Source organism: Scyliorhinus canicula, chromosome 21, assembly GCF_902713615.1.
Source record: "Scyliorhinus canicula chromosome 21, sScyCan1.1, whole genome shotgun sequence".
Taxonomy (NCBI): domain Eukaryota; kingdom Metazoa; phylum Chordata; class Chondrichthyes; order Carcharhiniformes; family Scyliorhinidae; genus Scyliorhinus; species Scyliorhinus canicula.
Genome location: NC_052166.1, coordinates 19,790,922 through 19,817,560, shown reverse-complemented (window position 1 = coordinate 19,817,560; position 26,639 = coordinate 19,790,922). Strand labels below are relative to the sequence as shown.

Sequence of the window (26,639 nt, the reverse complement as noted above, 5' to 3'; positions counted from 1 at the left end):
TTAGAAAGCCCTCATGGTGCATTGGAGGAGAAAATGGTGGAGTCCACCGTGTCGTCATTGCCCTCCCAATGGACAAGGGAGAAGTTAGTGAAATTCCACAAGAAAGAATTGAAGAAGCAAAGACTGCGATGTTGTGGGTCCTGTCCAGGGCGATTGAGGTTCCGGTAGCACCCATTCGAGTGCCTCTGGATAGGGTGGAACAGTGTTTAGACACGTGGAGCTTGACGGTTTGGGAGGTGGAGGAGGCGGTCACAGACCACAGTGACCGAATTGCCTCTTTGGAGGCAGAGGTGGTGTTACTGGCAGAGGCGCAAAAGGTATTGAAGGCCAAGGTGTATGACTAGGAGAACCGAATCAAGCGGCAGAACCTGAGGATTGTTTGGCTACTGGGGGACATTGAAGGCAATTATGGCACAGAGTATGTGGCAGAGATGTTCAGGACTGTGGTGGGGGAGGGGGCCTTTGCGAGCCCTCCTGAGGTGGACTGGGCCAGGAGTCTCATGAGGGATCCAGAGTGAAAAATGTGCTTATTTTTCTTCTCTCCTGCTACTTTGCCTTGCGCTTAAGGTATTGGAAATGTAATGCAGCTTAATGAGCAAGTTGATGCCATTCTGAGTGATTAGTAGAAATTCCACCCAGTCATCAATGTTCAAGCTGCCGTGCTTTTAAGGAGAGCTTCAGAGTGACCTTGGAGAGATTTTTTTGTCCTCCCCTGGAATGTTAGCCATTTGAGAGCCGAGAGAACAAGACCAGGTGGGGAAGGATCATTTCCAACCACGCGGACTTAATGGCCAGTAGATCAAAGTTGATTTTGTAGGAGTCTTGCTTCAAGAACAACACTACCATTTGATATACAGTCCTTCCATTGAATCCAAAGGATGCAGCGGAGGCATTGCTTTGGATTTCTCTAGGTCGCATTGCAGTACAGGAATGTGGTGATGGCAACATGAAGCCGTTTGTTAACTAACAGAGGGCTTTGTTCTCAGTAGTTCGTAGAAAGCTAACTGGCACTTTGGATCCAATGTTGGGTCTCCTCATCAATGGCAGCCTTTTGAGAGAGATATGGGACGTGCTCAACATATTCCAGAGTCTCAATTCTTATTTATGGGAGGGAGAATGTTTGGTTGACCAGGTGTGGGTTGATTTGATTCTTGTTTGACAAGCCAAGTCCTTTTGGGCAGCATGGTAGCACAAGTGATAGCACTGCGGCTTCACAGTGCCAGGGTCCCAAGTTTGATTCCCTGCTGGGTCACTGTCTGTGCAGAGTCTGCACCTTCTCCCCGTGTCTGCGTGAGTTTCCTCCGGGTGCTCACACAGTCCAAAGAACTGCAGGTTAGGTGGATTGGCCATGATAAATTGCCCTGACCAAAAAAAAACGTGAGGAGGGATTATTGTGTTACGGGGATAGGGTGGAAATGAGGGCTTAAGTGGGGTCGGTGCAGACTCAATGGGCTGAATGGCCTCCTTCTGCACTGTATGTTCTATGTTTTGTGCAGAATTGGAAGAGATCGAAAGTGGCTGGAAAATTTGGTAGTGCAGCCACCTAAGATGGCCACTAACGAACACAAAATGGAAGACTGCAAAGAGTGCAGGGAAAACGGACATGTTAAAGAGCAAACAGCTTGCAGAGCAATTATGTATTGAGACAATTGCAGAAACCGGTTTCCTGACAGCTGCAGAGATCAGGCAGCGCTGTAAATGAGAAGCCGTTAGCATATTAATGAGGTGATACCGGGCCAGTCCCAGGTACAATGGACACAAATTAAGTATCAATCGATACATTCAATAGCAGACCAGACATGGTGGAACCAGAGAAGCCCAGGACAATAAGTCCTAAGAACCGCCCCAGCGATCAAGGAACGGCCCTAGGATTGGGGGGTTCAAACCATATCGATTGGGAAGAGGCCCAATCGATCCCCAGCAGGTGAGGGAGCCCGCCCAAAGGGGCGCGGACCCCCTGGGACCTATAAAAGAAAGGTCCCACACATGGTTCAGACTCCTGTCTCCGGCCTCCGACTCCAGCCTCCAGACCCCTGTCTTCTACATCAGCCGTTGAGCAGCAGCCGCCAATAAGTAAGTGCCTAACAACGACCGCTACCTGATACCGGCATTACTTACACCCTTGCCGACTGATAGTAACCCGAAGCCTGCAGACCAGACCAGAACAAAGGCCTTGTTCCCTGACCTCGCAGTTCCTTCTTAGCTAAGTATTAGTTGTTTAGTGGTAGAAGTAAGTTTAATCTTTAGCGTGTGCATGAGTATTATTATAATTGTGTTATAATAAACTCTAATTGTTTTGGACTTACTAATTGGTGTAGAGCTTTATTGCTTTGAACTTGACCTTGATACTTGTGACGGTGTCTTTACGGCACCTGGCGACTCCAGAGCTTAGAACGAGAAACAGAGCCAAGTGAGTGTTAAGCACACTCACCCAAAACGAGCAACAGTAGGGAGTAGACAATGACACTGCAGTCACACGCGCAAACTGTAAATTAGTTAACTTTATGGTGGCCAGTTTATTTTTGGCAAGGAGGCGACTGAGATTAGATTTTTTTTTCCACTGAGATGTTATTGAACACTAACACCAGAGGACAGTTGATCTTTGATGGGTTGTGAGTACATTGATCAGGTTGAGTACCTTCAAGACTGGGATAGTCAGGGTTTTGATCTCGATACGGGGAACTGGCAGGAAAGTGAAGCCCAAGGCCAGCCGCGATCATATTTCTCCCATTTCTAGAGTTCTTTCAATGAGGTGAATATCCACCATCAATCAGGTAAATTGTGAACAATCTGGGTGCTATATGTAGCCTTGCTTTGCCCCAATCCAGATTTTGGATTCATCTTTTTCTACCCAGATCTGCAGATTGAGTGCATGGAATCTTGATGTGAGCAAAGGTCCGCCAGGTTTGGATCCCTCTGTTGGAATAACACTAGGGTTGCAGGTTTTTTTTTGCCCGTTTGATTGCATTTTGCAACTCTCATATAATGGTGGTTTGCCCATGGATTCCTGGGACCCAGGGAGGGAGAGGTTGGAATAGATAGAAGGGTATGAGCTGCCTCTCTGGATAGTTATCCAACAACAACATAACTTGCACGGAATATGTGGTCATTATCACATTACTGGTTTGACAGCTTGTTGTGGATAGATGCTTGGCCTGGCTGCTTGATTCCTATATTACCAGCAATGACTACACTTCAGAAGTACTTAATTGGCCATGGCTGTAAAGCAGTTTGGAACATCTTGATGTTGATATGGGCTATATAAATGCAAGTTTTCATTCAATCATCTACGGAATCTCCAAATAAAGCTCACTGATGTCTTTATTCTAAATTTTACCACTCGTACATTTTCTTACATTTCATACAAATTGATGGAAAAAGTTTACAAAACAGACAACTAATTAAGTGAAATTATGTCTTTAAAGTTAACCGAGTCCGCATTATCTGAGAGGTGGGGTGGCACAATGGTTAGCACTGCTGTCTCATAGCTCCAGGAACTAGGGTTCGATTCCGGCCTCCGGTGACTGTGTGGAGTTTGGACTTTCTCCCTGTGTCTGTGCGGGTTTCCTCCGGGTGCTCTGGTTTTCTCCCACAGTCCAAAGATGTGCAGGTTAGGTGGATTGGTCATGCTAAATTGTCCCTGAGTGTCCAAAAAGTTAGGTTGGGTTTACGGGGATATAGTGGAGGCGTGGGCTACAGTAGGGTGCTCTTTCCAAGGGCTGGTGAAGACTCGATGGGCTGAATGGCCTCCTTCTGTACTGTAAATTCTATGGTGAAAGGGGTTCTTGCTTTCAATGTCAGTTTGGGTCAATGAGACTGAACAGCACTGAAATCCTCAGAAGCCATGAGACCTGGGACAAAGTTCAATCTTTTTCAGACTCTGGAGCAGAGTTTGATGCTTATCAACTGCCTTTTGAGGTTGTAAGCCTTGTGATTGGATTGCCACATATATCACTGCAATGTAAACGTGTATGGAATAAGTTGTGAGAAACCTGGTCCAAAACATAACTTAGCCAGCTACGTTTTCTCACCCCGGGATGGTGTCTGCACAAAATGCTATTGTTTTTTTTCATATTTCTTCTTCTTTATGCATTGACACACTCTTTTCCCTCGTGGATGGCAGCCTGCTTGCATTTTCCATTCTTGTGTGTGTTGCAGAGTGTATTAAACTGAACAAAAGTTAGGGATCAGAAAAGCCATTGGTCCCATTTAAAGCCCACCCCTCTAGCATTCTGCTTCCCATCACATCACCCAAACCAATCAATCAGTAATAATTTAACACACCTGATACAAGAGAAACAAGGGCAGCACGGTGGCACAGTGGGTAGCACTGCTGCCTCAGCGCCGAGGCCCCAGTTCGATCAACGGCTCTGGGTCACTGTCCGTGTGGAGTTTGCACATTCTCCCCTTGTTTGAGTGGGTTTCGCCCCCACAACCCAAAGATGTGCAGGGTAGGTGGATTGGCCACGCTAAATTGCCCCTTAATTGGAAAAATGAATTGGGTACTCTAAATTTATTACAAAAAATACAAGAGAAACAAATGCATAGAACTTTATGAATTCTCCACCCTAGTGTCCTCCCATTCTTTCAGATCTAACTCTGTCTATATAACCCTCAATTCCTTTTTCCCTATATTACTTTCTTAGCTTCCCCATAAACATATCTATACTATTTTCCCCATGACCACAACTTCCTTGTGGCAAGTTGCACATTCCCACCACTCTCTAGGTCAGGATGTTCTTCTGAATTCCCTTATTACTTTATATTAATGACCTCTGCATTTGCTCTTCCCCACAAGTTGAAGCACTCATCAGTAAGCAGTTCTTTCCAATAAATTTACCTTGAATTTTAAATTTTATTCCTTTTATATGTTATCGTTGCATTGTCTCTCTCTCTCTCTCTCTCTCTCCTCCTCCATGGCCCACTTTCCATCCCGCAACCCTTCCTGGAATCTTCTCCCCATGATGTTCCCTCCCTCTGCCCAGTAGGACTGAACTTGTGACCTATCTTGTCTGCTCTACTCTCTTTCGGACCCCTAACTTATCACCCTATCGACTCGCTGTCTCTCCAATTGTGTCCTTTCTCTTGCTCTTTTTCTGCCTCTTTCATTTGCTTGCCATTTTTCTGTTAAAAGGCTAGATGCTTTCTTTCATTTGCTTTCTAATGAACATTTTTTATTTGTGCATTGTAAACAAGAGATATGCCAGGCTCAAAAGTGTGACCTGACCTTTTCGAACACTAGCAGAATTTCTGTAGGCTTATATTGAACCCGCAATCTATATGATTAACTTTTTAAGATGTGAATTTTATTCAATACCATCATCAGGTGTAGTCCATCTCTGAAGTCAATCTGGAGCATTAATGACTTGTCCGCTATTGTGAACGGATTAGCACTTTGCTTTATAGCAAACCCCAGCGACCTAATCATGCTTGCTTCTATTTGCAGACATTATTGGAGGGACTCGTTTTCTCCACCGCTACAATGAATATGTCGATGGGTGACGGCAACCACCACCATATGACAATGGGTCCTGATGACCACGCTCACCACTCCCCAACATCTGAAACACGGCATGACCACAGCTCTGGTGGGATGATGGTAAGGGCTCTCTTTCATCCCAGTATTTTAATGTCTACACTTAATCTGCCCCTTGAATAAAACCACCAAGTTGGTGGGATTTAGAATTCCATGTGCGATTCTACCTAAATGGAGGAAACTGATTTTGATTGATAATGGAGTGTGGAAGGGAAGCTGTGTGGAATATTGCAGCTCTCAAATGCTCAGTTTAGGCACTAATGTATTTCTAGTTGGATCCTCCATACCATTAAGGCAGGAAACCTGCACATAGTGAGCCATTAAGTAGCATTTTGTGCGAGATTCAGATTGCTTACCGTTGTAGCCACTTTTTCTCCTCACGGCTGCTTTTAATAATTTCAGAATGGTTTGATGTATCCCTTAGTCCACACCTGAATAAGTTACTTAAAGTGTTTTAAAATTTAAGAGTTTGTTTGAAGTGCTAATAAGTGCCTGTCTCGCTGACCCTACCTGAACAAATGTTTTCTGTCTTGCTCAGGCTAATAAAAATATAGCAAAAAGGTAAGGGGAAAGGGTAAGAAATGGGACTAGGAGGAGAGCTATTCCGCGTGCCATGTAGTAGAGTAGCCAGTGGCGGACTGGCCAGGGTGTCAGCTTGCCCGATGACAAGTGGGCCCCTGATGAAGTGGGCCCCCTATATCAAATAAAAATGCAATAAAGAAACAAACACAGACAACTGTTTTAGTAATAAAAATGAATAAGAAAAAAAAGAGAACAAGACACAAATAAGCAGTGCATGAAAAGGAACGAAGCAGGGAAGGTAGTGGAAGGATGTGGAATAGGGGGCCCCGGGTCGTGCATAATTAAGGAAATTCCATGTTTTTAGCAAGTGTGTGTGAATTTAAAGATAAAGTTACAATTCGTGATTTGAGAGGGTCGGCAACTTCAAAGGATATCAAGCAATAGTCTTGGTTCAGCTGGTACATCGGTCCGGGGCATGGAGAACCAAGAAGGGGCCCGTGAATCTCTGAAGGGCCCTTAAAAATTATACTTAATTAGATAAATAAATCTCCAACTTCTTTCCTGAGATTTGTATTCTAACTTGATAAAATATAATTGTTTTTAAAAAGAGCAATACCAAATAGAAATGCAATAAAGAACCAAAAAAATAATCACTCAGTGTATGAAGGAACGAAGCAGTTTTAAACGTATGTGAAAAGGAGAGGAGGAGGAGGAAGGGGGGGGGGGGGGGGGGCTGGTTCACCCAGGTCGGACATAGTAAGAGTGTGTGAATTTAAAGATAAAGTTACAGTTCGTGATTTGAGATGGTCGGCAACTTGAAAGGATATCAAGCAGTACATAGGGCCGTGAGGTCACCGAAAAGGAGAAGTGGTACCTTTGACCGTGAATCATGAGGTCAAAGACATTGAAGTGATAAGCCATGATCGGTAAACTCAAAGGGTTGCGACTTGTAACACTACACTAGTATCAAACTGGACATGTTAACTTTGGTCGTGGGACCATACTTAATGTCTTACTATAGTCGGACCAAACTTCTAAGTTTCAACAGTTGTCTCAGTTGCTTGCTGGTGTGAACACTGGACAGTGGATTGTCTCCTCTTCTGAAGCTGCATAGGCCACAGTAGTATTGACTAATGAACATAGCCTATTGAAGTGTAAGTAAGTTATTTTATATTTTTTATCAAGTAGGGGTTTATCTGGCGTTCCTTCAAGTTATTCTTGCAATCATCAATATTCATTTTTCCCAATGTGGGCTATTTTTAATTAAGTTTTTATTTCAGGAATATTACCCCTACCAGCATGGAAAAGAAAAAGCATAAATCTGGGTCACTAAAACGCAAAGAACAAAAAGAAGCAGAAAGGAAGGAATCAGCCAAGCGATGTAGGCCTATTACAGAGTTGATAATACCACAAGCACAATCCACATCAATATCCAGTTCTGCAACAAATAATCAAGAAGCAAGAAATAATGCTCATGGTGATGATGCAATGACATGCGAGTTACAAGAACAGTGAAGAGCTACTTTGAATGTAGAGACAAATACAAGTGCATCCATTACTAATCAACCCAGGCCCAATATTTATTCTGGCTTCCTTGTTCCGGTATCTGTACTGCCTGTAGTTGCAACATCTGAAAACATAGCTTCAACTACTGACAGGGAATCAGATATTCCTTCAAGCATAAATGACTTGGTTTCTGAAGCACATCCTGTAAATGAACCTACGCAAGAAAATGAAAGATCAATTACTGGAATCTTCCAATATCCATCACGAGCAAAGCTAAAACAGTTTTTTGCTGAACATCCACTTCAGCCACTTGATGATCTGCCATTTGATGCTCGTTTGTATGAGAGGAAAATTATGAATGACTCAGTCCCAAGAAAATGGCTAACATATAACAAAGAAAATAGATGCTTATATTGTTCATACTGCTTAGCCTTTGAGTTTCCCAACACTTATAATCCATCACCCTTTGTACGTGGCTTTAGTGACTACAGGCGTATTAGCCAGAGCTTGCCTTTACATGAATCGACAACAACACATGTCAGAAATGCTCAGCAATATATCAGTGTGGTTAATGATGGCACCTTAGATAAATTTTTTTGCAGCATCACTAATTAAAAGGAAAGAAGAAGTTTTGAAGCAGAGAACTATTGTCATGAGGATTATAGACATCATAAAGATGTTAGGCAAGCAAGTACTTCCTTTTCGAGGTCACAGAAATGAATCGGCCTACACTCTAGATAATGAGGTTCTGAATCATGGCAATGTTTTAGCTACAGTGCAGTTGATGGCAAAATATGACCCCATTATGGCAGCTCACGTTTCTGCAGTGCAAAACAAGTCTAAACAAAGAATCAAACGATTAGAGCAACAAGGAAAGGCTCAAAGTAAAGGCCGTGGTGGACTTGTTACATACCTGAGTAAAACAACTATAAACATGTTAATCAAAATTATGAAGAATATGATACAAGAAAGAATTAGTCATGAAGTTTCTCAAGCAAAATATTATTCTATTCAGGTTGATTCAACACAAGATAATTCATCCATCGATCAGTTTAGCATTATTATTCGGTATGTGCTTAAAGGTATTATCTGTGAGCGACTACTTTCAGTTGTGCCAAGTAATGATGGTATAGGACAGGGACTTTTTTATCTATTGTTGAAACATTACAGCATCTTAAAATTGACCCCCAAAAATGTTTATCTGATAGCACAGATGGTGCTGCAAGCTACCATGGCCAGTATAATGGTTTACAAAGTAAAATTGCTGATGTGGCTGATCAACATGTTCATATATGGTGCTATGCCCATGTCTTGAATTTGGTGATAACTGAAACAACAAAATGTTGTGTGTCTGCAGTTTCTTTTTTCAATTTGCTCCAGAATATAGCAACTTTTGTGAAAGCATCATACAAGAGAATGGCTGTATGGATAGAAGTTATTGGAAAACATCTAGGACAAGAAAAAATGAAACTATTAAAGCTAATTGGCAAGACCAGATGGTCAGGAAAATCCAATGCAGCAACAACTATATTTGGACGTTTTGATGATGCCGCTGCCAGTACTTTCGTAAATCTATTGACATGCTTATCAATGATACAAGATTCAGAAAAGTTTGATGCAAAAACAAAACATGAAGCAAATGTTTTACTTCAAAGTCATCTAAAGTTTGAAACCATATTGACAGCATTTACTTACTTGTATATATTTGAAACTACAACCCCGTTATCAAGTTATCTACAGACAAGTGGTTTAGATATGTTTACTGCATGGAGTTTGGTAGATTCAGCTACAACAAAGTTGAAGGAACAGACAAGAACATTTGATAACGTTCACAGCAAGGCTTTGGAATTTGTAAATAAATGTAATGACAGGATTTCACAGATGAATATGGATGAAAATCAAACATTGGAAATTAATGCTTTGGAAACAGCATTGCCAGTTAAGAGGCGGAGGAAGAAGAAAAGAATGGCAGATGAGCTTATTGATGATGAAAGAAATTCCTCAGATTCTCTAGCTGATTTTCGAGTAAATGTGTTTAACCTAATAATGGATCGCATTGTCCAGTCACTAGAATCACGCTTTGTACAACACAAACAGTTGTATAAAGATTTATCCTGCTTGGACCCAGCAAAGTTTAAAACTATTGCAGAGAAGGGCCTTGAAGATGAAGCATTGGAAGGTATTATTAAGCTGTTTCCACAAATCAGCAAAGATCAAGTAATATTGGAATTGTTTTCTTTTGCTTCAACCCTTGATGTATTAAAGCTATTGCTTAATGATGGTGAGAATATGGATTACAGTTGCAACAATTGTAAAATTTGCAGTACTTGCCCATTGTGTGTACTAATAATTCTGGCATCCAACAGACTTCATGACGAGGCATATGATAACCTTTATGAACTTTATAAAGTCATCTGCACACTATCAGTTACTCAAGTCCAATGTGAGAGGACATTTTCAAAGCTAAAGATCAAAAAGACAAGGTTAAGAAATTCGCTGTCTGAGGAGAATCATACATGTTGCTATCCATTGAAAAGGAATTGTTCGATGAATTGGATGCAGAAGCAATTATTGGCAGATTCGCACAATCATCTAGCAAACACAAACGATTGCTCTTAATATAGTGGACTGCATGCAATGCTCTATTGTGCTTTTGAACTATCTGTTAATGTGTAAATTGTGCAGTAAACTATTTAAAAATATCAACCAATTACTTAATATTAAAAACAATAAATAAAAAATTCAATTATAACATTCTGTATTTACATTTGGTATCTACTGCCAGTAATATGTACAGTACATGTACACTGTAATTACTAAGAAATACACATTTTCCCCGCAAAAATCTTAATTGACCCTTTTTTCCATATGAATTTTTTGAAAATTTTATTTATTTGTTATGAAAATTAAATGATAGCATTGTAGTTGTGGTTGGGTCCCTTTTGTCTCCTAGCAACCAATATTTTTAGACCCAGTCCGCCACTGAGTGTAGCATAATGAGTACTATCTGGGTACTGCTGACTGGCTTCACTGCTGCAGTAATTCCTCTCAAGTTACATAGAAAATAGAAGCAGGAGTAGGCCATTCGGTCCTTTTGAGCCTGCTTCGCCATTCATTGTGATCACGGCTGATCATCAAATTCAATACTCTGATCCTTCCCCCCAAATATCCCTTGATCCCTTTCGACCCAAGAGACTATATCTAAATCCTTCTTGAAATCACAGAACGTGCTTGCAATCGCACAATGTTTTGGCCTCAACTACTTTCTGTGGTAGTGAATTCCACAGATTCATCACTCTCTGGGTGATGAAATTCCCCACACCTTTGTCCTTAAAGGTTTGCCCCCTTCTCCTCAAACAATGACCCCTAGTTCAGGACGCCTCATCATTGGAAACGTTCTTTCTGAACCTACCCTGTCTAATCCTGTTACAATTTCAGAAGCTTCTCTGAGATCCTCATTCACCCTTCTAAACTCCAATGAGTATAATCCTAACTGACTTAATCTCTCCTCATTTGACAGTCCTGCCATCCCAAGAATCGGCCTGGTAAATCTTTGCTGCACTCCCTCCCCTTCCTCAGTAAGAAGTCTTACAACACCAGGTTAAAGTCCAACAGGTGTGTTACAAACACTAGCTTTCGGAGCACTGCTCCTTGCTCAGGTGAATCAGCAGTGCTCCGAAAGCTAGTGTTTGAAACAAACCTGTTTGACTTTAACCTGGTGTTGTAAGACTTCTTACTGTGCTCACCCGAGTCCAACGCCGGCATCTCCATGTCATGGTCCCCTTCCTCAGATAAGGACCCCAAAACTGTGCACAATATTCCAGGTGTGGCCTCACCATTGCTCTATACAATTGTAGAAAAACAGTCCTATTCCTATGCTCAAACCCTCTCACTATGAAGGGCAACATACCATTTGTCTTCTAGGTTTGAACATTAACATTCGGGCGTTTCCGCAGATTGCTGTAAGTCACACTTTGAGGAAAATCAAATTTTCACCTTTTTTTGTGTGCAAATTATATTTTGTTATCCTTGTTCATTGTTGGCCTTTCCTGTTGTTTATGGTCATGGGCAGTCATTCAACCCATTTGCATTGAAATTCTTGTGTGTAATTTTTGACTTGCACTCTTAAGTGTCAAATTGGTTCCATGGGCAGTGGCCATTATAGAAATTAACTATTAAGAAAGTAAAATTGCATGATGTCTAGAATGAAGTCTGACCTGCAATGCCAGATTAAAGCTTTCTAGCAGTGAGTTGAAAATTACCCTTCTTAGATGCACAACATCTATCCAGGTGGGTGGTTGTGCAGTTTGTACCCTTGTTTCTCCAGGACTATAAGGAGGTGGTTTCCCTGTGGCCAGGTGGAGCTTATTTGAGGACAAGTGATCCCAAAACCACCCACCTCAAATAGTCCTGCTCCTCTGGGAATGGTTGGAGTAATCTAGGAACAGATTACTTGTCATCACTTCACAAAGAAATGTTTAAAACGAGGAAGACTAAAAGGATAAAAGGTGGCTTTTTATTGGTGAGTTCTCAAAAATATCATGAAAGGTGAATAGCAGTAAGTCAGAGGTAAGAGTCAAAAGTGTAGATGCTGGTATATCTGACAGAAACTGGAAATACTTGAAACCTTCGGGAGGGAACGGAGTTTCAGGTGTGAACTCCTTCAGCGATTCTAACACATTTTGTTTCTATTAATTTTCTTCTGGTCTTTGTTGAAGCAGAGACTGGTACTATAGATGTCAGATATGGAGAACACAACCACGTCTTAATGACTTTGATGTGTGGAGGAGAGTGCCATTCACAACACCAAGATCTTTGCAAACACAGTTACTCAATTGTTCTCCTGGTCAACCGCCCAAATTCCACCCTCCGTAACCTAGGGTTCAAGTGAATCACTGTTGCCCATACATTAACTTGAATCAAGCCCCATTCGCTCATCATCCCTGTGCTCACAGAGCTATATTGGCTCCACGTTAAGCAACTTCTTGAATTTTTCACCCTGTTGTTTTCACATGGCCTCATCCCCCTACCTCTCTTGCTAATCTCCTCCAGCCTTACAGTCCTCTGATACCTGCACATCTGCCATTCTGGCCTATTGCATATTCCTGATTTTAATAATTTCTCCATTTCTGGCAGTTCCATCAGCTGTCAAGGCCTTAACCTCTGGAATTTTAGTTCCGTCTGTGCAGCACAAGACTGTTCCAACTTTCCAACCAAATCTCTCGCTGTTTTCTGCCGGGTCTGGTGATCAGAAGACATACCATTCAAGGGGTAAACTACCCCTCTAACACTCACCTATGCCTTTTCATCAAAATTCCACCCGGATCTTTAAAAAGAGCTGTTTTCTGTGACTTTAAGCAGGAGCTGCTCTGTATGTGACAATTCACTCCATGGTCACAACCGGAAGTGGAATTTTAGTTCTGAACCTTTTCATCCTTAAAACCCAGCCTTTTGACTAAGCTTTTGTTCATCTGTTCTAATGTCACCTTATGTGGCTCATTGTCAAATATGTTTGATAATGCTCCACTGTTGAGTGTCCTGGAACATTTTATTATGTTAAAGCTTCAATAAGAATATAGGTTGTTGTGGTAGCAGCAGAGAATTAAGTAGAAATGGGAGCAGGCTGCATGGGTCACCCTGTTCATGTTGGTGTTTATCCTAATTCCCTGTGCCCACCCTGTTCCCTCATTCCTTGAGCCCTTTTCAGTCACTTATCTGACCTATTCAGATTTAGTATACTATAAAAGAAAGGATCATAGAATTTACTGTGCTGAAGGAGATCATTCGGCCCATGGATTCTGCACTGGCCCTTGGAAAGAGCACCCTCTCTAAGCCCATGACTCCACCCTATCCCCGTAACACCACCTAACCTTTTGGACACGAAGGGGCAATTTAGCATGGCAATCCACCTAACCTGCACATCCTTGGACAGTGGGAGGAAACCGGAGCACCCGGAGAAAAGCCATGCAAATCCGGGGAGAACGTGCAAACTGCACTCGGACAGTCATCCGAGGTGGAAATTGAACCTGCGACCCTGGAGCTGTGAGACAGCAGTGCTAACCACTGTGCCACCGTGCCGCCCACGTATAATACGTTGCGATGGCACAACAGTACTTCGCAATTTGATTGCAGTGTTTTCCAGGGTTCAGGATAATCCAAGAATTGAGGTCCATGAACAAGCAGAATGGGGCGAAAGAGTGGACAGTGAGAAAGCCCATTGCACGTACTGATAGTGGGTCTGAGTGACTCCTCTCATATTAACATCATAAACTGGAAAAAGAGTCTCTAGTGCAAGAGGGAATTTTTGCTATAATGGTTCTGACAAACATTAAAGTAGAGGTAGAGAACATATAGTTGAGATGAAATAAAGGACAGTCTTGGAACAGAACTTGAAATAAAAGTTGCCTTGATCATGAAGTTTTGGTGCCTGCTAATAAACTTGAGGATAAGTAATAAGGGGAGCCAAAGAGAAAGGCAGTTCCGTGGTTGGAGAGAGTATGGAGTTTACTAAGGTACCAGATAAGGCCAACCAGCTTTGTCAAATTGTTGGATTTGTACTGTAAAATCCTTTGCAACTGGAAGGCTAAAGTGAGACTAGTTGCTCAGGGATTGGAATAGTGATTGCATGATACAGATGTTAGAGGGGATTTTCCCACAGCCAGAGAAGGAATCCTAAAATCTTTTGACCGCTTTTGGCCTCAGATTCATAAAAGCATAGGTCAATTAGCATAAAAACCGCATTTCTGCAGGACAGTACTTTTCAGAGAGAAGTATTCCTGAAACCACTCGAAAGAAGTGGAAGATGCAGAAAGATAATTAAATTAAGTCACCTAAACAAATGCATCTATGAAATGAATGATGTGTTGAGGATATGATATTTTTCAGTGAGATCTGTTGAAAATAGGCATTGTTCAGCAAAAAGAACAAATATATCATAAAGGAAAAGTCTCTGGCATCTTTATGGTGCATGTTGAATTTGCAAAGTCTCTGGCATCTTTATGATGCATGTTGAATTTGCAAAGTATGTTGTGAATAAGTAGAAAATAAAATTGGGAGTAAGGCGTTTAAGTATATTGGTTTTAATTATTGAGTAAAGTAGGCCTGGAATAACTAAATCAACAATCCTATTTAGGGAGTGTTAGTCCCATCTTGACCAATTGTGCTATGTCATCACAGATAGAACATAGAACATTACAGCGCAGTACAGGCCCTTCGGCTCTCGATGTTGTGCTGACCTGTGAAACCCCTCTAAAGCCCATCTACGCTATTCTCTTATCGTCCATATGCCTATCCAATGACCATTTGAATGCGTTTAGTGTTGGCGAGTCCACGACTGTATATCTAAAGAAGAGAAAGAACAATTATGAAACGTGACTGGTTGTGCAGTCAGACTAGACCTGATGCAAGTTTTCATGTTTTGGGGTTAAGTATTATGATGAAACACCCTAAGGTAGAGAAGGCATTAAGGCCAATTAAAACATTGAGAATGTTGACTAAGACCATAAGAGGCAGGAGCAGAAGTAGACCATTTGGCCCATCGAGTCTACTCTGCCATTCCATGAGTTCATGGCTGATCTGATATAATCCTCAACTCCACTTTCTTGCCTTATCCTTGGTCCCCGTAATGATTAAAAAATCTGTCTATCTCAGCATAAAACATACTTAACAAACCAACCTCTACTCTCACTGCGGTAAAGAATTCCACAGATTTGTTACTCTGAGAGAAGAAATTCCTCCTCTGTCTTAAATGGGCGACCCGTAACTGAGATTATGCCCACTGGCCCTAGGCCTTCCCACAAGGGGAAACAACCTCTTAGCATCTACCCTGTCAAAGACCCCTGAGAATCCTTTATGTCTCAATAAGGTTGCCTCTCATACAGGCCCAACCTACTTGTCCTTTCCTCCGAAGAAAATTCCTCCATACCCAGAATCAACCTAGTGAACCCTCTCTGGACTGCCTCCAATGCCAGTATATCTTTCCTTAGATAAGGGGACCAAAACAGCTCACAATATTCCAGGTGCGGCCGAACTGATGCCTTGTATAGTTTTAGCAAGATCTTCCCTATTTTTATACTCTGTTCCCATTGAAATAAAAACCAACATTCCATTTGCCTTCCCTATTACCTGTTGAAATTTGCATGCTAGCTTTTTATGATTTATGCACGAGGACTCTCAAATCCCTCTGTGCTGCAGCTTTCTGCAGTCTTTCTCCATTAAATGATATTCGGCTCCTTTATCTTCCTACCACAGTGCATAGCTTCACATTTTCCTACAGAGCAAAGGACATTACAACAGAGCAACAGACCCATCGGCCCACCAATCCTGCGCCAATCCAGGTTCCTTACTTAGACCTACTACTTATTGCCCAGATGATCTGTATCCTTCCATTCCCTGCCTGTTCACGTGTTATCAAGAAAATTGTATCCCATCTACCAAGTTTTTGCCCGTTCACTTAACCTGTCTTTATCACTCTGTAGATTCTGTGTCATCCTCATCACTTGCCTTCCCACCTATTTTTTGACATCCGCAAATTTGACAACAGTCCATTCACGTCCCTTATCCACGTCATTAATATGGTAAATAATTGTGGCCCTAGCACTGATCTATGAGGTACTCCACTACTTATCGGTTGCCATCCTGAAAATATCCCTCTTGTGCCAGCCCCCTGTCTTTTATCAGTTAGCCAATTTTCTCTCCATGTTAATATATTACCCCAACACCATGGGCTCTTATTAAGTAGCCTTTTGGGCGGTACCTTGTCGAACGTCATCTCAAAATCCAAGTATATTGCATCCACTGGTTTGGTTCCCCTTTATCTATCCTGCTTGTTACCACTTCAAAGCATTCTAATACATTTGTCAGGTATGATTTCCCCTTCATGAAGCCATGCTGACTCTCTTGATTATATATTGTGTTTCTAAATGCTCTGCTATTACATCCTTTATAATGGACTCTAATATTTTCCCAATGACAGATGTTAAGCTAACTAGCCTATAGTGTTTAAAATATATTTAGTGTATCTAATTCTTTTTCAATTAAGGGGCAGTTTAGCATGGGCAATCCACCCAGCCTGCACATCTTATTGACCTAGCCTATAGTTACCAGTTTTTTGTCTCCCTCCCTTTTTGAATAAAGGTGTTAAATTGGCAGTTTTCCAATCCTCTGGGCCTTTTCCCAAATTTTTTTAAATTTTTTTTATTATTTTTTATTTTTTTAAATTACTTTATCTTAGTTACAAAGCCAGGGCTCAGAGTGTGGACAGAGGCGAACCCCTAATCCAGCTCCTTGCCTGCTCCAAAAAACAATTCAAATTGAATCCAATTCATGGTCCCCATAAAGGAGACATACCAGATCTGAGCCAAAAGGCTCAATCTACGCACAATCTTAGCCAAAAGGCTGAGACTTGATCTTAGCCAAAAGGCCGAGAAGTGATCCTTTTCCCAAATTTAAGGATTCTTGCAGATTACTACCAGTGCATCCCACTATTTCTGTAGCTACATCCTTTAATATCCGAGGATGCAAAATATCAGGTTATGGGGACTTAGTGGTCTTTAACCCCATTAATTTTCTCTAGTACTTTTACTCTAGTGATAGCTATTTCCACTTCTCCCCCTTTTACCTCTTTGGAATGTTATTACTGTCTTTCACTATGAAGACTGATGCAAAGTATTTATTTAACTCATTTCCTGGTTCTACATTATTATTTCCCGAGTCTCAAGGGGCCTATTTTCACATTGGCCTCTCGCTTCATTTTTTAGATGTAAAGAAGATCTTGCTGTCTGTTTTAATATTACTGGCTAATTTACTTTCATAGTTTTCATAGATCATGTTCTCCCTATTTATTTATTTTTTAGTCATCTTTTGTTGGTTTGTAAATCTTTCCCGATCCTCTGACTTACCATTAACCTTTGCTATATTGTATATTTTTTCTTTCAGTTTAATACTATCCTTCGCTTCGTTAGTTAATCATGGTTGATTTATCCCTGATGAATGTGTACTTAACTTCCCATCCTTCGGCCATCCAAAGAATGCGAAGCATGGTGTCCAGTTCTGGATACCGCACTTTAAGAAAGATGTGGCAGCACGGTAGCATAGTGGTTAGCACAGTTGATTCACAGCTCCAGGGTCCTAGGTTTGATTCACTGTCTGCACGTTCTCCCCGTTTATGCGTGGGTTTCCTCCAGGTACTCCTGTTTCCTCCCACAGTCCAAAGATGTGCGGGTTAGGTGGATTGGCCATGCTAAATTGTCCTTGGTGTCCAAAAAGATTAAGTGGGGTTATGGGGATAGGGTGGAGGTGTGGGCTTGGGCAGGGTGCTCTTTCCAAGGGCCGGTGCAGACTCGATGGGCCAAATGGCCTCCTTCAACATTGCAAATTCTATGATTCTATGATGTGAAAGCAATAGAGAAGGTGCAGAAAAGGTTCTCAACAATGGGATGAAGAACTTCAATTATGTGGATAGATTGGAACAACTTGGGCTGTTCCCTTTGGAGAAATTTCAGAGGAGTTTGATAGAGATGCTCAAATCCTGAGGAATCTAGACAGAGTAAATGGGAGAAACTGTTTCCACTGGCAGAAGGGTTGAGAACCAGAGGACACCAGTATGAGGTGAATGACAAAAGAATGAAAGGCGACAAGAGGGAAAACATTTCTCTGCGGTGTGTAGTTAGAAGCTAAATGCACTGCCTGAGAGTGGCGAGGGCAGATTCAATCATAGCATTGGAAAAGGGAATTATCTGAAGAGAAAAAATGCAGACTGTAGGGAAATGGCTGGTGAGCTCCTCTTGTACAGAGCCAGCACAGACATGAAGGGTTGAATGGCCTCATCCTGTGCTGCAATCATTCTTTGATTCGATGGTTCGAGTCATTTTTAGCATTGTTTCACACCCTGATCTTCTGGATGGGTATTCTAGGGCAACTGATTTCATAATATTTCTGATGGGTGAGAATAGAAAATTTGAGAATAGGAAATGTCCTTTAGTTAGGCAGGCTAACAAACTTTTAAAAAGACTCTTAAAGGTACTCTGGCTGGTGAAACACTGGCTCTTGTGGAGGCAGTGGATATAGGATTCTGTTTATCAAACGCTTTTAAAATCTGCACAATAGGCGTACTGAATACAATGTGCCATAAAATATTGTTTTTTTTTAAAGTATTTTTTTAAGGTTTTGCAGAATTTTTCATAATAAAACAGTAGTAACCTTAATAACAAAACAAACTAGAGTGAACATTAACATAGTGCAAAAAGAGAATATACAATAACAATTAAATAGACATTACCCCACGCGACCCAGTCTTCCCACACCATCCCAATGAAGCACTCACCCCCTCCCGCCACGGATTGCTGCTGCTGACATTTAATTTTCCCCGAGAAAGTCGACGAACGGCTGCCACATCCGAGAGAACCCTAGTGTAGACCCTCTTAAGGCAAACTTTATTTTCTTGAGGCTGAGAAACCCAGCCATGTCGGTAACCCAAGTCTCTACACTCGGGGGCTTCGAGTCCCTCCACGTTAATAAAATCCGTCTCCGGGCTAGTACAGAGGCAAAGGCCAAGACGGTGGCCTCTTTCGTCCCCTGAACTCCCGGGTTTTCTGACACTCCAAAGATTGCTATCTCTGGAGTCGGCACCACCCGTGCGTTAAGCACCTTGGACATTGCCCTCGCGAACCCTTGCCAGAACACACTAAGCTCCGGGCATGCCCAAAACATGTGGACAGGGCTGCCCCTGCACCTCATACAACTGTCTTCTACCCCAAAACACTTGCTCATTCTCGCTGCCGTCATGTGTGCCCGGTGGACCATCTTAAATTGAATTAGACTGAGCCTGGCACATGAGGAATTAACCCTGCCCAGGACCTCTGCCCACAGACCCGCTTCCTACTCCTCACCTAGCTTCTCCTCCCACTTGCCCTTGAACTCCTCCACGGGGGTTCCTCCGCCTCCTGTAGTTCCTGGTAGATATCCGACACCCTCCCCTCCCCCACCCAGGTGCCGGAGGCCACCCTGTCCTGTATCCTCAGTGGCGGCAGCGTCGGAAAGGCCACTACCTGTTTTTTTCAGGAAGGCTCATACTTGCAGATATTTAAAGGCGTTTCCTGGTGGCAGATTAAATTTGTCCTCTAGCGCCTTCAAACTGGGAAAGCTTCTGTCTATGAACAGATCTCCCATCCTTCTGATGCCTGTCCCTCTGCCAGCTCTGGAACCCACCGTCCATCCTACCCGGAACAAACCTGTGATGTTGCATATCGGGGTCCAGACCGACGCTCCCACCACCCTCTTGTATCTCCTCCACTGTCCCCAGATCCGCAGTGTCGCCACCTGACTTGTGGAGTAACGGGTCGGCGAGAACGGCAAAGGAGCTGTTATCAAAGCTCCCAGACTAGTACCTTTACATGACTCCGCTTGCAGCTGCCCCCACGCCCCCCCCCCCCCCCCCCCCCCCCAATCGCCCACTTCCTAATCATAGCTATATTGGCCGACCAGTAGTAGTTGGGAAAGTTCGGCAGCGCCAACCCCCGCCCCTGCCCCGACTGCGCTCCAACAGCGATCTCCTTACTCGCGGGGTCTTATTCGCCCATACAAAGCCCATAATGATCCTCCTCACCCGCTTAAAAAAGGCCTTGGGGACGAAGATGGGGAGGCACTGAAAGACAAACAAAAATCTGGGGAGGACAGTCATTTTAATGGTCTGCACCCTCCCTGCCAGTTGAAGTTCCCTTCCATTTGCTCCACCAACCGGGTCAGGTTGAGCCTGTGCAGGGCATCCCATTTCCTGGCCACCTGTATACCCAGGTAACGAAAACTTTTCTCTACCATCCTGAGCGGCAGCTCTTTCAGTCTCTCCTCCTGCCCCTTGGCCTGGATTACAAACAACTCGCTCTTTCCCATGTTCAGCTTGTACCCTGAAAAACTACCAACATCCCTCAGGATCCGCAGAACCTCCCCCATCCCCTCCACAGGGTCCAAAATGTACAGGAGCAAATCATCGGCGTATAGCGAGCCCCGATGATTCTCTTCTCCCCCCCCCCCCCCCCCCCCCCCCCCAAACCAGTCCCCGCCAGTTCCTCGAGGCTCTCAGCGCCATGGCTAGTGGTTCTATAGCTAGAGCAAATAGTAACTGGGAGAGGGGACACCCCTGCCTCGTTCCCCAGTGAAGCTCGAAGTACCCCGACCTCAGCCGGTTTGTACATACACTTGCTACAGGCACCTGGTACAGCAATTTCATCCAGCCAATAAAGGCCTCGCCAAACCCGAACCTCCCCAGCGTTTCCCAGAGGTACTCCCACTCCACCCGGTCAAAGGCTTTCTCTGCGTCCATCGCTGTTACCACCTCCACCTCCCCTCCCTCTGAGGGCATCATAATAATATTCAAAAGTCTCCGGATATTGGTATTGAGTTGTCTGCCTTTAACAAACCCAGTCTGTTCTTCCTCTATCACCCCTGGGACGCAATCCTCAATTCTTGTGGCCAGAATCTAAGCTAGCAATTTGGCATCCACGTTTAAAAGCAAAATCGGCCTGTATGACCCGCAATGTTCTGGGTCCTTCCCTTGTTTAAGAGTAAGTGATATCAAAGCCTGTGACATTGTTGGGGTGAGGGTTCCTTTCTCTCTAGCCTCATTGAAGGTTCTCATCAGGAGTGGGCTCAATACTTCCGAAAATTTCTGATAGTATTCAACCTGGTAACCGTTTGGCCCCGGGGCTTTACCCGATTGCATGCCCTCTATACACTTGACAATCTCCTCCAATTCAATCAGGGCCCCCAGCCCCTCCACCAGGTCCTCTTCCACCTTTGGAAACCTCAACTGGTCCAAAAATTGCCTCATCCCTTCCGCTCCCGTTGGGGGCTCCGACTCGTATAGTTTACTATAGAATTCCTTAAAGATTCGGTTCACCCCGTCTGGATCCAAGACTGTGTTACCCTCCTTATTCTTTACTCCCCCGATTTCCCTGGCCGCCTCCCTCTTTCGCAGTTGGTGTGCCAGCATTCTACTCACTTTCTCCCCATACTCATAGACTGCCCCCCTTGCCTTCCTCAGCTGTGCTACCTCTTTCCCTGTGGTCAGCAGTTCAAACTCCGCCTGCAGACTCCGCCGTTCCCTCAGTAGTCCAGCCTCGGGGGCCTCCGCGTATCTCCTGTCCACTCAGAGTAACTCCTCCACCAGTCTCTCCCTCTTGGCTCTTTCTCTCTTTTCCCTATGGGATCGAATTGAGATGAGTTCCTCTCTGACAACTACCTTCAGAGACTCCCAGACCATTGCCGATGCTACCTCACCCATATCATTTGTTTCCAGGTGATCCTGAATGTTCCTGCTAATCCGCCCGCAAAACCTCTTCGTCCGCCAGCAGCCCCACATCCAGTCTCCAGAGTGGGCGCTGCCCTCTCTCCTCAGTAAGCCGCAGGTCCATCCAGTGCGGGGCATAGTCCGAGACTGTGATTGCTGAGTATTCTGTACCCACCACCTTTGGGATTAACTCCCTGCTCAAGAATTAGGAATGATAGTAAAAGTTTCTTTAAATACATTAAAAACAAACGGGAGGCAAAAGTAGACATTGGGCCGCTCCAAAATGACGCTGGTAATCTAGTGATGGGAGACAAGGAAATAGCTGAGGAACTTAATAAGTACTTTGCGTCAGTCTTCACAGTAGAAGACATGAGTAATATCCCAACAATTCAGGAAAGTCAGGGGGCAGAGTTGAATATGGTTGCCATCACAAAGGAGAAAGTGCTAGAGAAACTAAAAGGTCTGAAAATTGATAAATCTCCGGGCCCAGATGGGCTACATCCTAGAGTTCTAAAGGAGATAGCTGAAGAAATAGTGGAGGCGTTAGTTATGATCTTTCAAAAGTCACTGGAATCAGGGAAAGTCCCAGAGGATTGGAAAATCGCTGTTGTAACCCCCCTGTTCAAGAAGGGAACAAGAAAAAAGATGGAAAATTATAGGCCAATTAGCCTAACCTCGGTTGTTGGCAAAATTCTAGAATCCATTGTTAAGGCTGAGATTTCTAAATTCTTGGAAGTGCAGGGTCGGATTAGGACAAGTCAGCATGGATTTAGTAAGGGGAGGTCGTGCCTGTCAAACCTGTTAGAGTTCTTTGAAGAGATAACAAATAGGTTAGACCAAGGAGAGCCAATGGATGTTATCTATCTTGACTTCCAAAAGGCCTTTGACAAGGTGCCCCACGGGAGACTGCTGAGTAAAATAAGGGCCCATGGTATTCAAGGCAAGGTACTAACATGGATTGACGATTGGCTGTCAGACAGAAGGCAGAGAGTTGGGATAAAAGGTTCTTTTTCGGAATGGCAACCGGTGACAAGTGGTGTCCCGCAGGGTTCAGTGTTGGGGCCACAGCTGTTCTCTTTATATATTAACGATCTAGATGACGGGACTGGGGGCATTCTGGCCAAGTTTGCCGATGATACAAAGATAGGTGGAGGGGCAGGTAGTATTGAGGAGGTGGGGAGGCTGCAGAAAGATTTAGACAGTTTAGGAGAATGGTCCAAGAAGTGGCTGATGAAATTCAACGTGGGCAAGTGCGAGGTCTTGCACTTTGGGGAAAAAAGAATAGAGGCATGGACTATTTTCTAAACGGTGACAAAATTCATAATGCTAAAGTGCAAAGGGACTTGGGAGTCCTAGTCCAGGATTCTCTAAAGGTAAACTTGCAGGTTGAGTCCGTAATTAAGAAAGCAAATATAATGTTGTCATTTATCTCAAGAGGCTTGGAATATAAAAGCAGGGATGTACTTCTGAGGCTTTATAAAGCACTAGTTAGGCCCCACTTAGAATACTGTGAGCAATTTTGGACCCCACACCTCAGGAAGGGCATACTGGCACTGGAGCGGGTCCAGCGGAGATTCACACGGATGATCCCAGGAATGGTAGGCCTAACATACGATGAACGTCTGAGGATCGTGGGATTATATTCATTGGAGTTTAGGAGGTTGAGGGGAGATCTAATAGAAACTTACAAGATAATGAATGGCTTGGATAGGATGGACGTAGGGAAGTTGTTTCCATTAGCAGGGGAGACTAGGACGCGGGGGCACAGCCTTAGAATAAAAGGGAGTCACTTTAGAACAGAGATGAGGAGAAATTTCTTCAGCCAGAGAGTGGTAGGTCTGTGGAATTCATTGCCACAGAGGGCGGTGGAGGCCGGGACGTTGAGTGTCTTTAAGACAGAAATTGATAAATTCTTGATTTCTCGAGGAATTAAGGGCTATGGGGAGAGAGCGGGTAAATGGAGTTGAAATCAACCATGATTGAGTGGTGGAGTGGACTCGATGGGCCGAATGGCCTTATTCCGCTCCTATGTCTTATGGTCTTATGGACAAAGAAGTCTATGCGGGAATAAACCTTATGAACGTGGGAGAAAAAGAACTCCTGCGCTCTCGGCCGCGTGAACCTCCAGGGATCCACCCCCCCCCCCCCCCCCCCCCCCCCCCGGCCATCTGCTCCATAAAACCCTTCAGTTCCTTAGCCACTGCTGTTCGCTTCCCTGTCCTGGACTTCGACCGGTCCAGCTCGGGGTCGATGACTGTGTTAAAGTCTCCCCCCATGATCAGGTGGTGTGACTCTAAGTCCGGGATTTTGCCTAGCATGCATCTCATGAATTCCACATCATCCCAATTCGGAGCATAGATGTTCACAAACACCACCGGACCCCCTCCCACTTTCCACTCACCATTATATACCTGCCCCCCTTATCTGCCACAATTCTCCCAGCCTCGAATGCCACACCTTTACGGATCAGAATTGCTACCCTCCCGGTCTTCGAATCCAGCCCTGAATGGAACACCTGGCCTACCCGTCCCTTTCTCAATCTCGTGTGATCTGCGAGAGCTTTAAATGTGTCTCCTGAAGCATTGCTATGTCTGCCTTTAACCCCTTTAGATGCGCGAACACGCGTGCTCTTTTGAATGGCCCATTCAAACCCCTCACATTCCACGTGATCAGCCTGGACCGGGGGGCTAGCCCCCCCCCCCCCCCCCCCCCCCCCGCCTAGCCATCACCCTTTCTTGGCGAACCTCGAGCCCCCGCCCTTCGCTTCCTCAAGCGCCCCCACAGGGAGCCGCCGCCCCCGACCCTCAATTGATACCTCCTGTCAGCAAAGCATCATCACCCCCTCCCCTCGCCATAAAACATTGTTAATCATTCACTGTGGTAAACTTTAAAAACATGAGAGTGGAAAAGTATTACAGATTTACCTTGCTGGCTTGAAAGAAACACTGGAGTAGAGGAAAATCTCAGAAATTTAATCATTGCATGAAATTCATCAACTGTTGGATTGTTTTTTATTTAAAAAGAGAGGGAAATTTCCTAGTACTGTATTAATTATGTTTAATTGCATGCAGGGGATTCATTTGTGCTCCTCCCAATTAGTTGTTGGTTCAGAGGTGCATGTTTGTAAATATATCTGTAAATAAATGCTTATGAAGGTATATAATGATTGGCTCCAGTTGTATCTTTCACCATCTGGTGTTTGAATGTAACATTGTACCACAATATCCAAACAAGGTAAGGTGAAAAGAAAATACAATAGGACTGTTTGTTTAGCTGGGAGTTGCAGTCATAATCTAATCTGAGTCTTGCTCTGCAATTCCTTTATTCCTCAGCAAATGTCATTCTACTTTGGGTACAAGAATGTGGAGCTACTCTTCCCCGGGCTAGTGATCAACTCAGTTGGAGGTGAGTAGTGATGTCTCAGCAGCTCAGGTCAATGATCTGAAGCTGCAACTGCACAAGGCACTGGTAAGACCGCGCCTGGAGTAGTGTGTATAATTTCGGTCCCCGTCTTTGAGGAGGGGATGCAGTTGCATTCGAAGCAGTTTAGAGGATAGACTGATTCCAGAGATGAGCGGTTTGTCTTCTGGAGAGAAATTGAGCAGTTTAGGCTGATACTCTCTCGAGTTTAAAAGAATGAGAGGAGATCCAATTGAGGTAGAAAAGATGATAAAAGGCATTGACAAAGTAGAGGTAGAGCAGAAGTTTCCTCTTGTGGGCCAATCTGGAACGCAAGGTTACAGTTTTAGGATAAGGGTGGCAGGTTTAAAACGAAGATGTGAAATTACTTCACTCAAAGGGTTGTGAATCTGTGGAATTCTCTACTACAGAGTGCGGTGGAGGCCGGGACATTGAGTAAATTTGAGGAGGAGGTAGATTTTTAATTAGTAGTGAGTTGAAGGGTTTCTGAGAACAGGCAAGAAAGCGGAGTTGAGACTGAGAAGAGACAGTCATCATCGTATTGAATAGTGGAGCAGGGTCGAGGGGCTGAATTGCCCACTCGTGCCTCTGGTTCCTGTGTTCTTCTGTTATAACTTGGGACTTGATCAACACTCCCTGCATTTATATAGAGTCTTTAATATTCCAAGGCACTTCGAGCAATTGGCGGACAAGGTTTGACACCAATCCATATAAAAAGGTATTCGGACAGCTGACTGGAAGCTCATTCAACGATATTGGGTTGAAGGAGGATCTGAAAGGATGAAAGAGTTGGAGAAGTTTAGGGAGAGGCTTCTAGAACCTGGGAGCCAGCCAGCTGGAGGCACGGCTCGAGACCGCTGTTACAGTGATTAAAATGGGGAAATCTATGAAAGGCCAGAATTGGAGGAACATGGAGACCTTGTAACCTAGCATCGGAGGAGATTACAGAGATCAGGAAGGAGGAAGTGTTATGGGCCAGAGTTTAGAGAACCCCAAAGTGTATAAAGGAGTTCACCTGACCCACAACTTTTAATAGATTGTGGTATGGGGAGCACACGGCCCACTCTACAGGAGTGGTACGGCAGAAAAGGAAAAGTATTTTTTAAAGCAAAACAATGTTTATTCTATAAACTCAAGTTAACCGTTTTAAAACATACAGTGAACATCTTAGCAAGCATCAATTCAAATACAACCCCCAAAGAATACAACACTAAGTAATCCTTTAAGCTTTCCTTTTAACATCCATAAGACTTAAAACACCTTTTACCAGAAGCACATAGGTTCACATTCACTACTGAGAAAATTTATAATTCTAAATTCACCAAATGATCAAGAGATAGTCTTTTGATGGCAGAGAGAACAGCAGTACAC

At 43.7% G+C, this 26,639-nt stretch overlaps 1 protein-coding gene across 3 annotated transcripts in view; it reads left to right on the top strand.

Moving 5' to 3' along the window:
- slc31a1 (solute carrier family 31 member 1) overlaps nucleotides 1–26,639 on the top strand; it is a 96,361-nt gene that overhangs the window by 52,061 nt on the left and 17,661 nt on the right. For all 3 annotated transcript variants that reach the window (XM_038781484.1, XM_038781485.1, XM_038781483.1), the window contains exons 2-3: nucleotides 5,447–5,599; nucleotides 25,181–25,253. In XM_038781484.1, coding sequence (XP_038637412.1) covers nucleotides 5,483–5,599; nucleotides 25,181–25,253 — 190 coding nt within the window. In that variant the 5' untranslated portion in view covers nucleotides 5,447–5,482. The remainder of the gene's footprint in view (nucleotides 1–5,446; nucleotides 5,600–25,180; nucleotides 25,254–26,639) is intronic.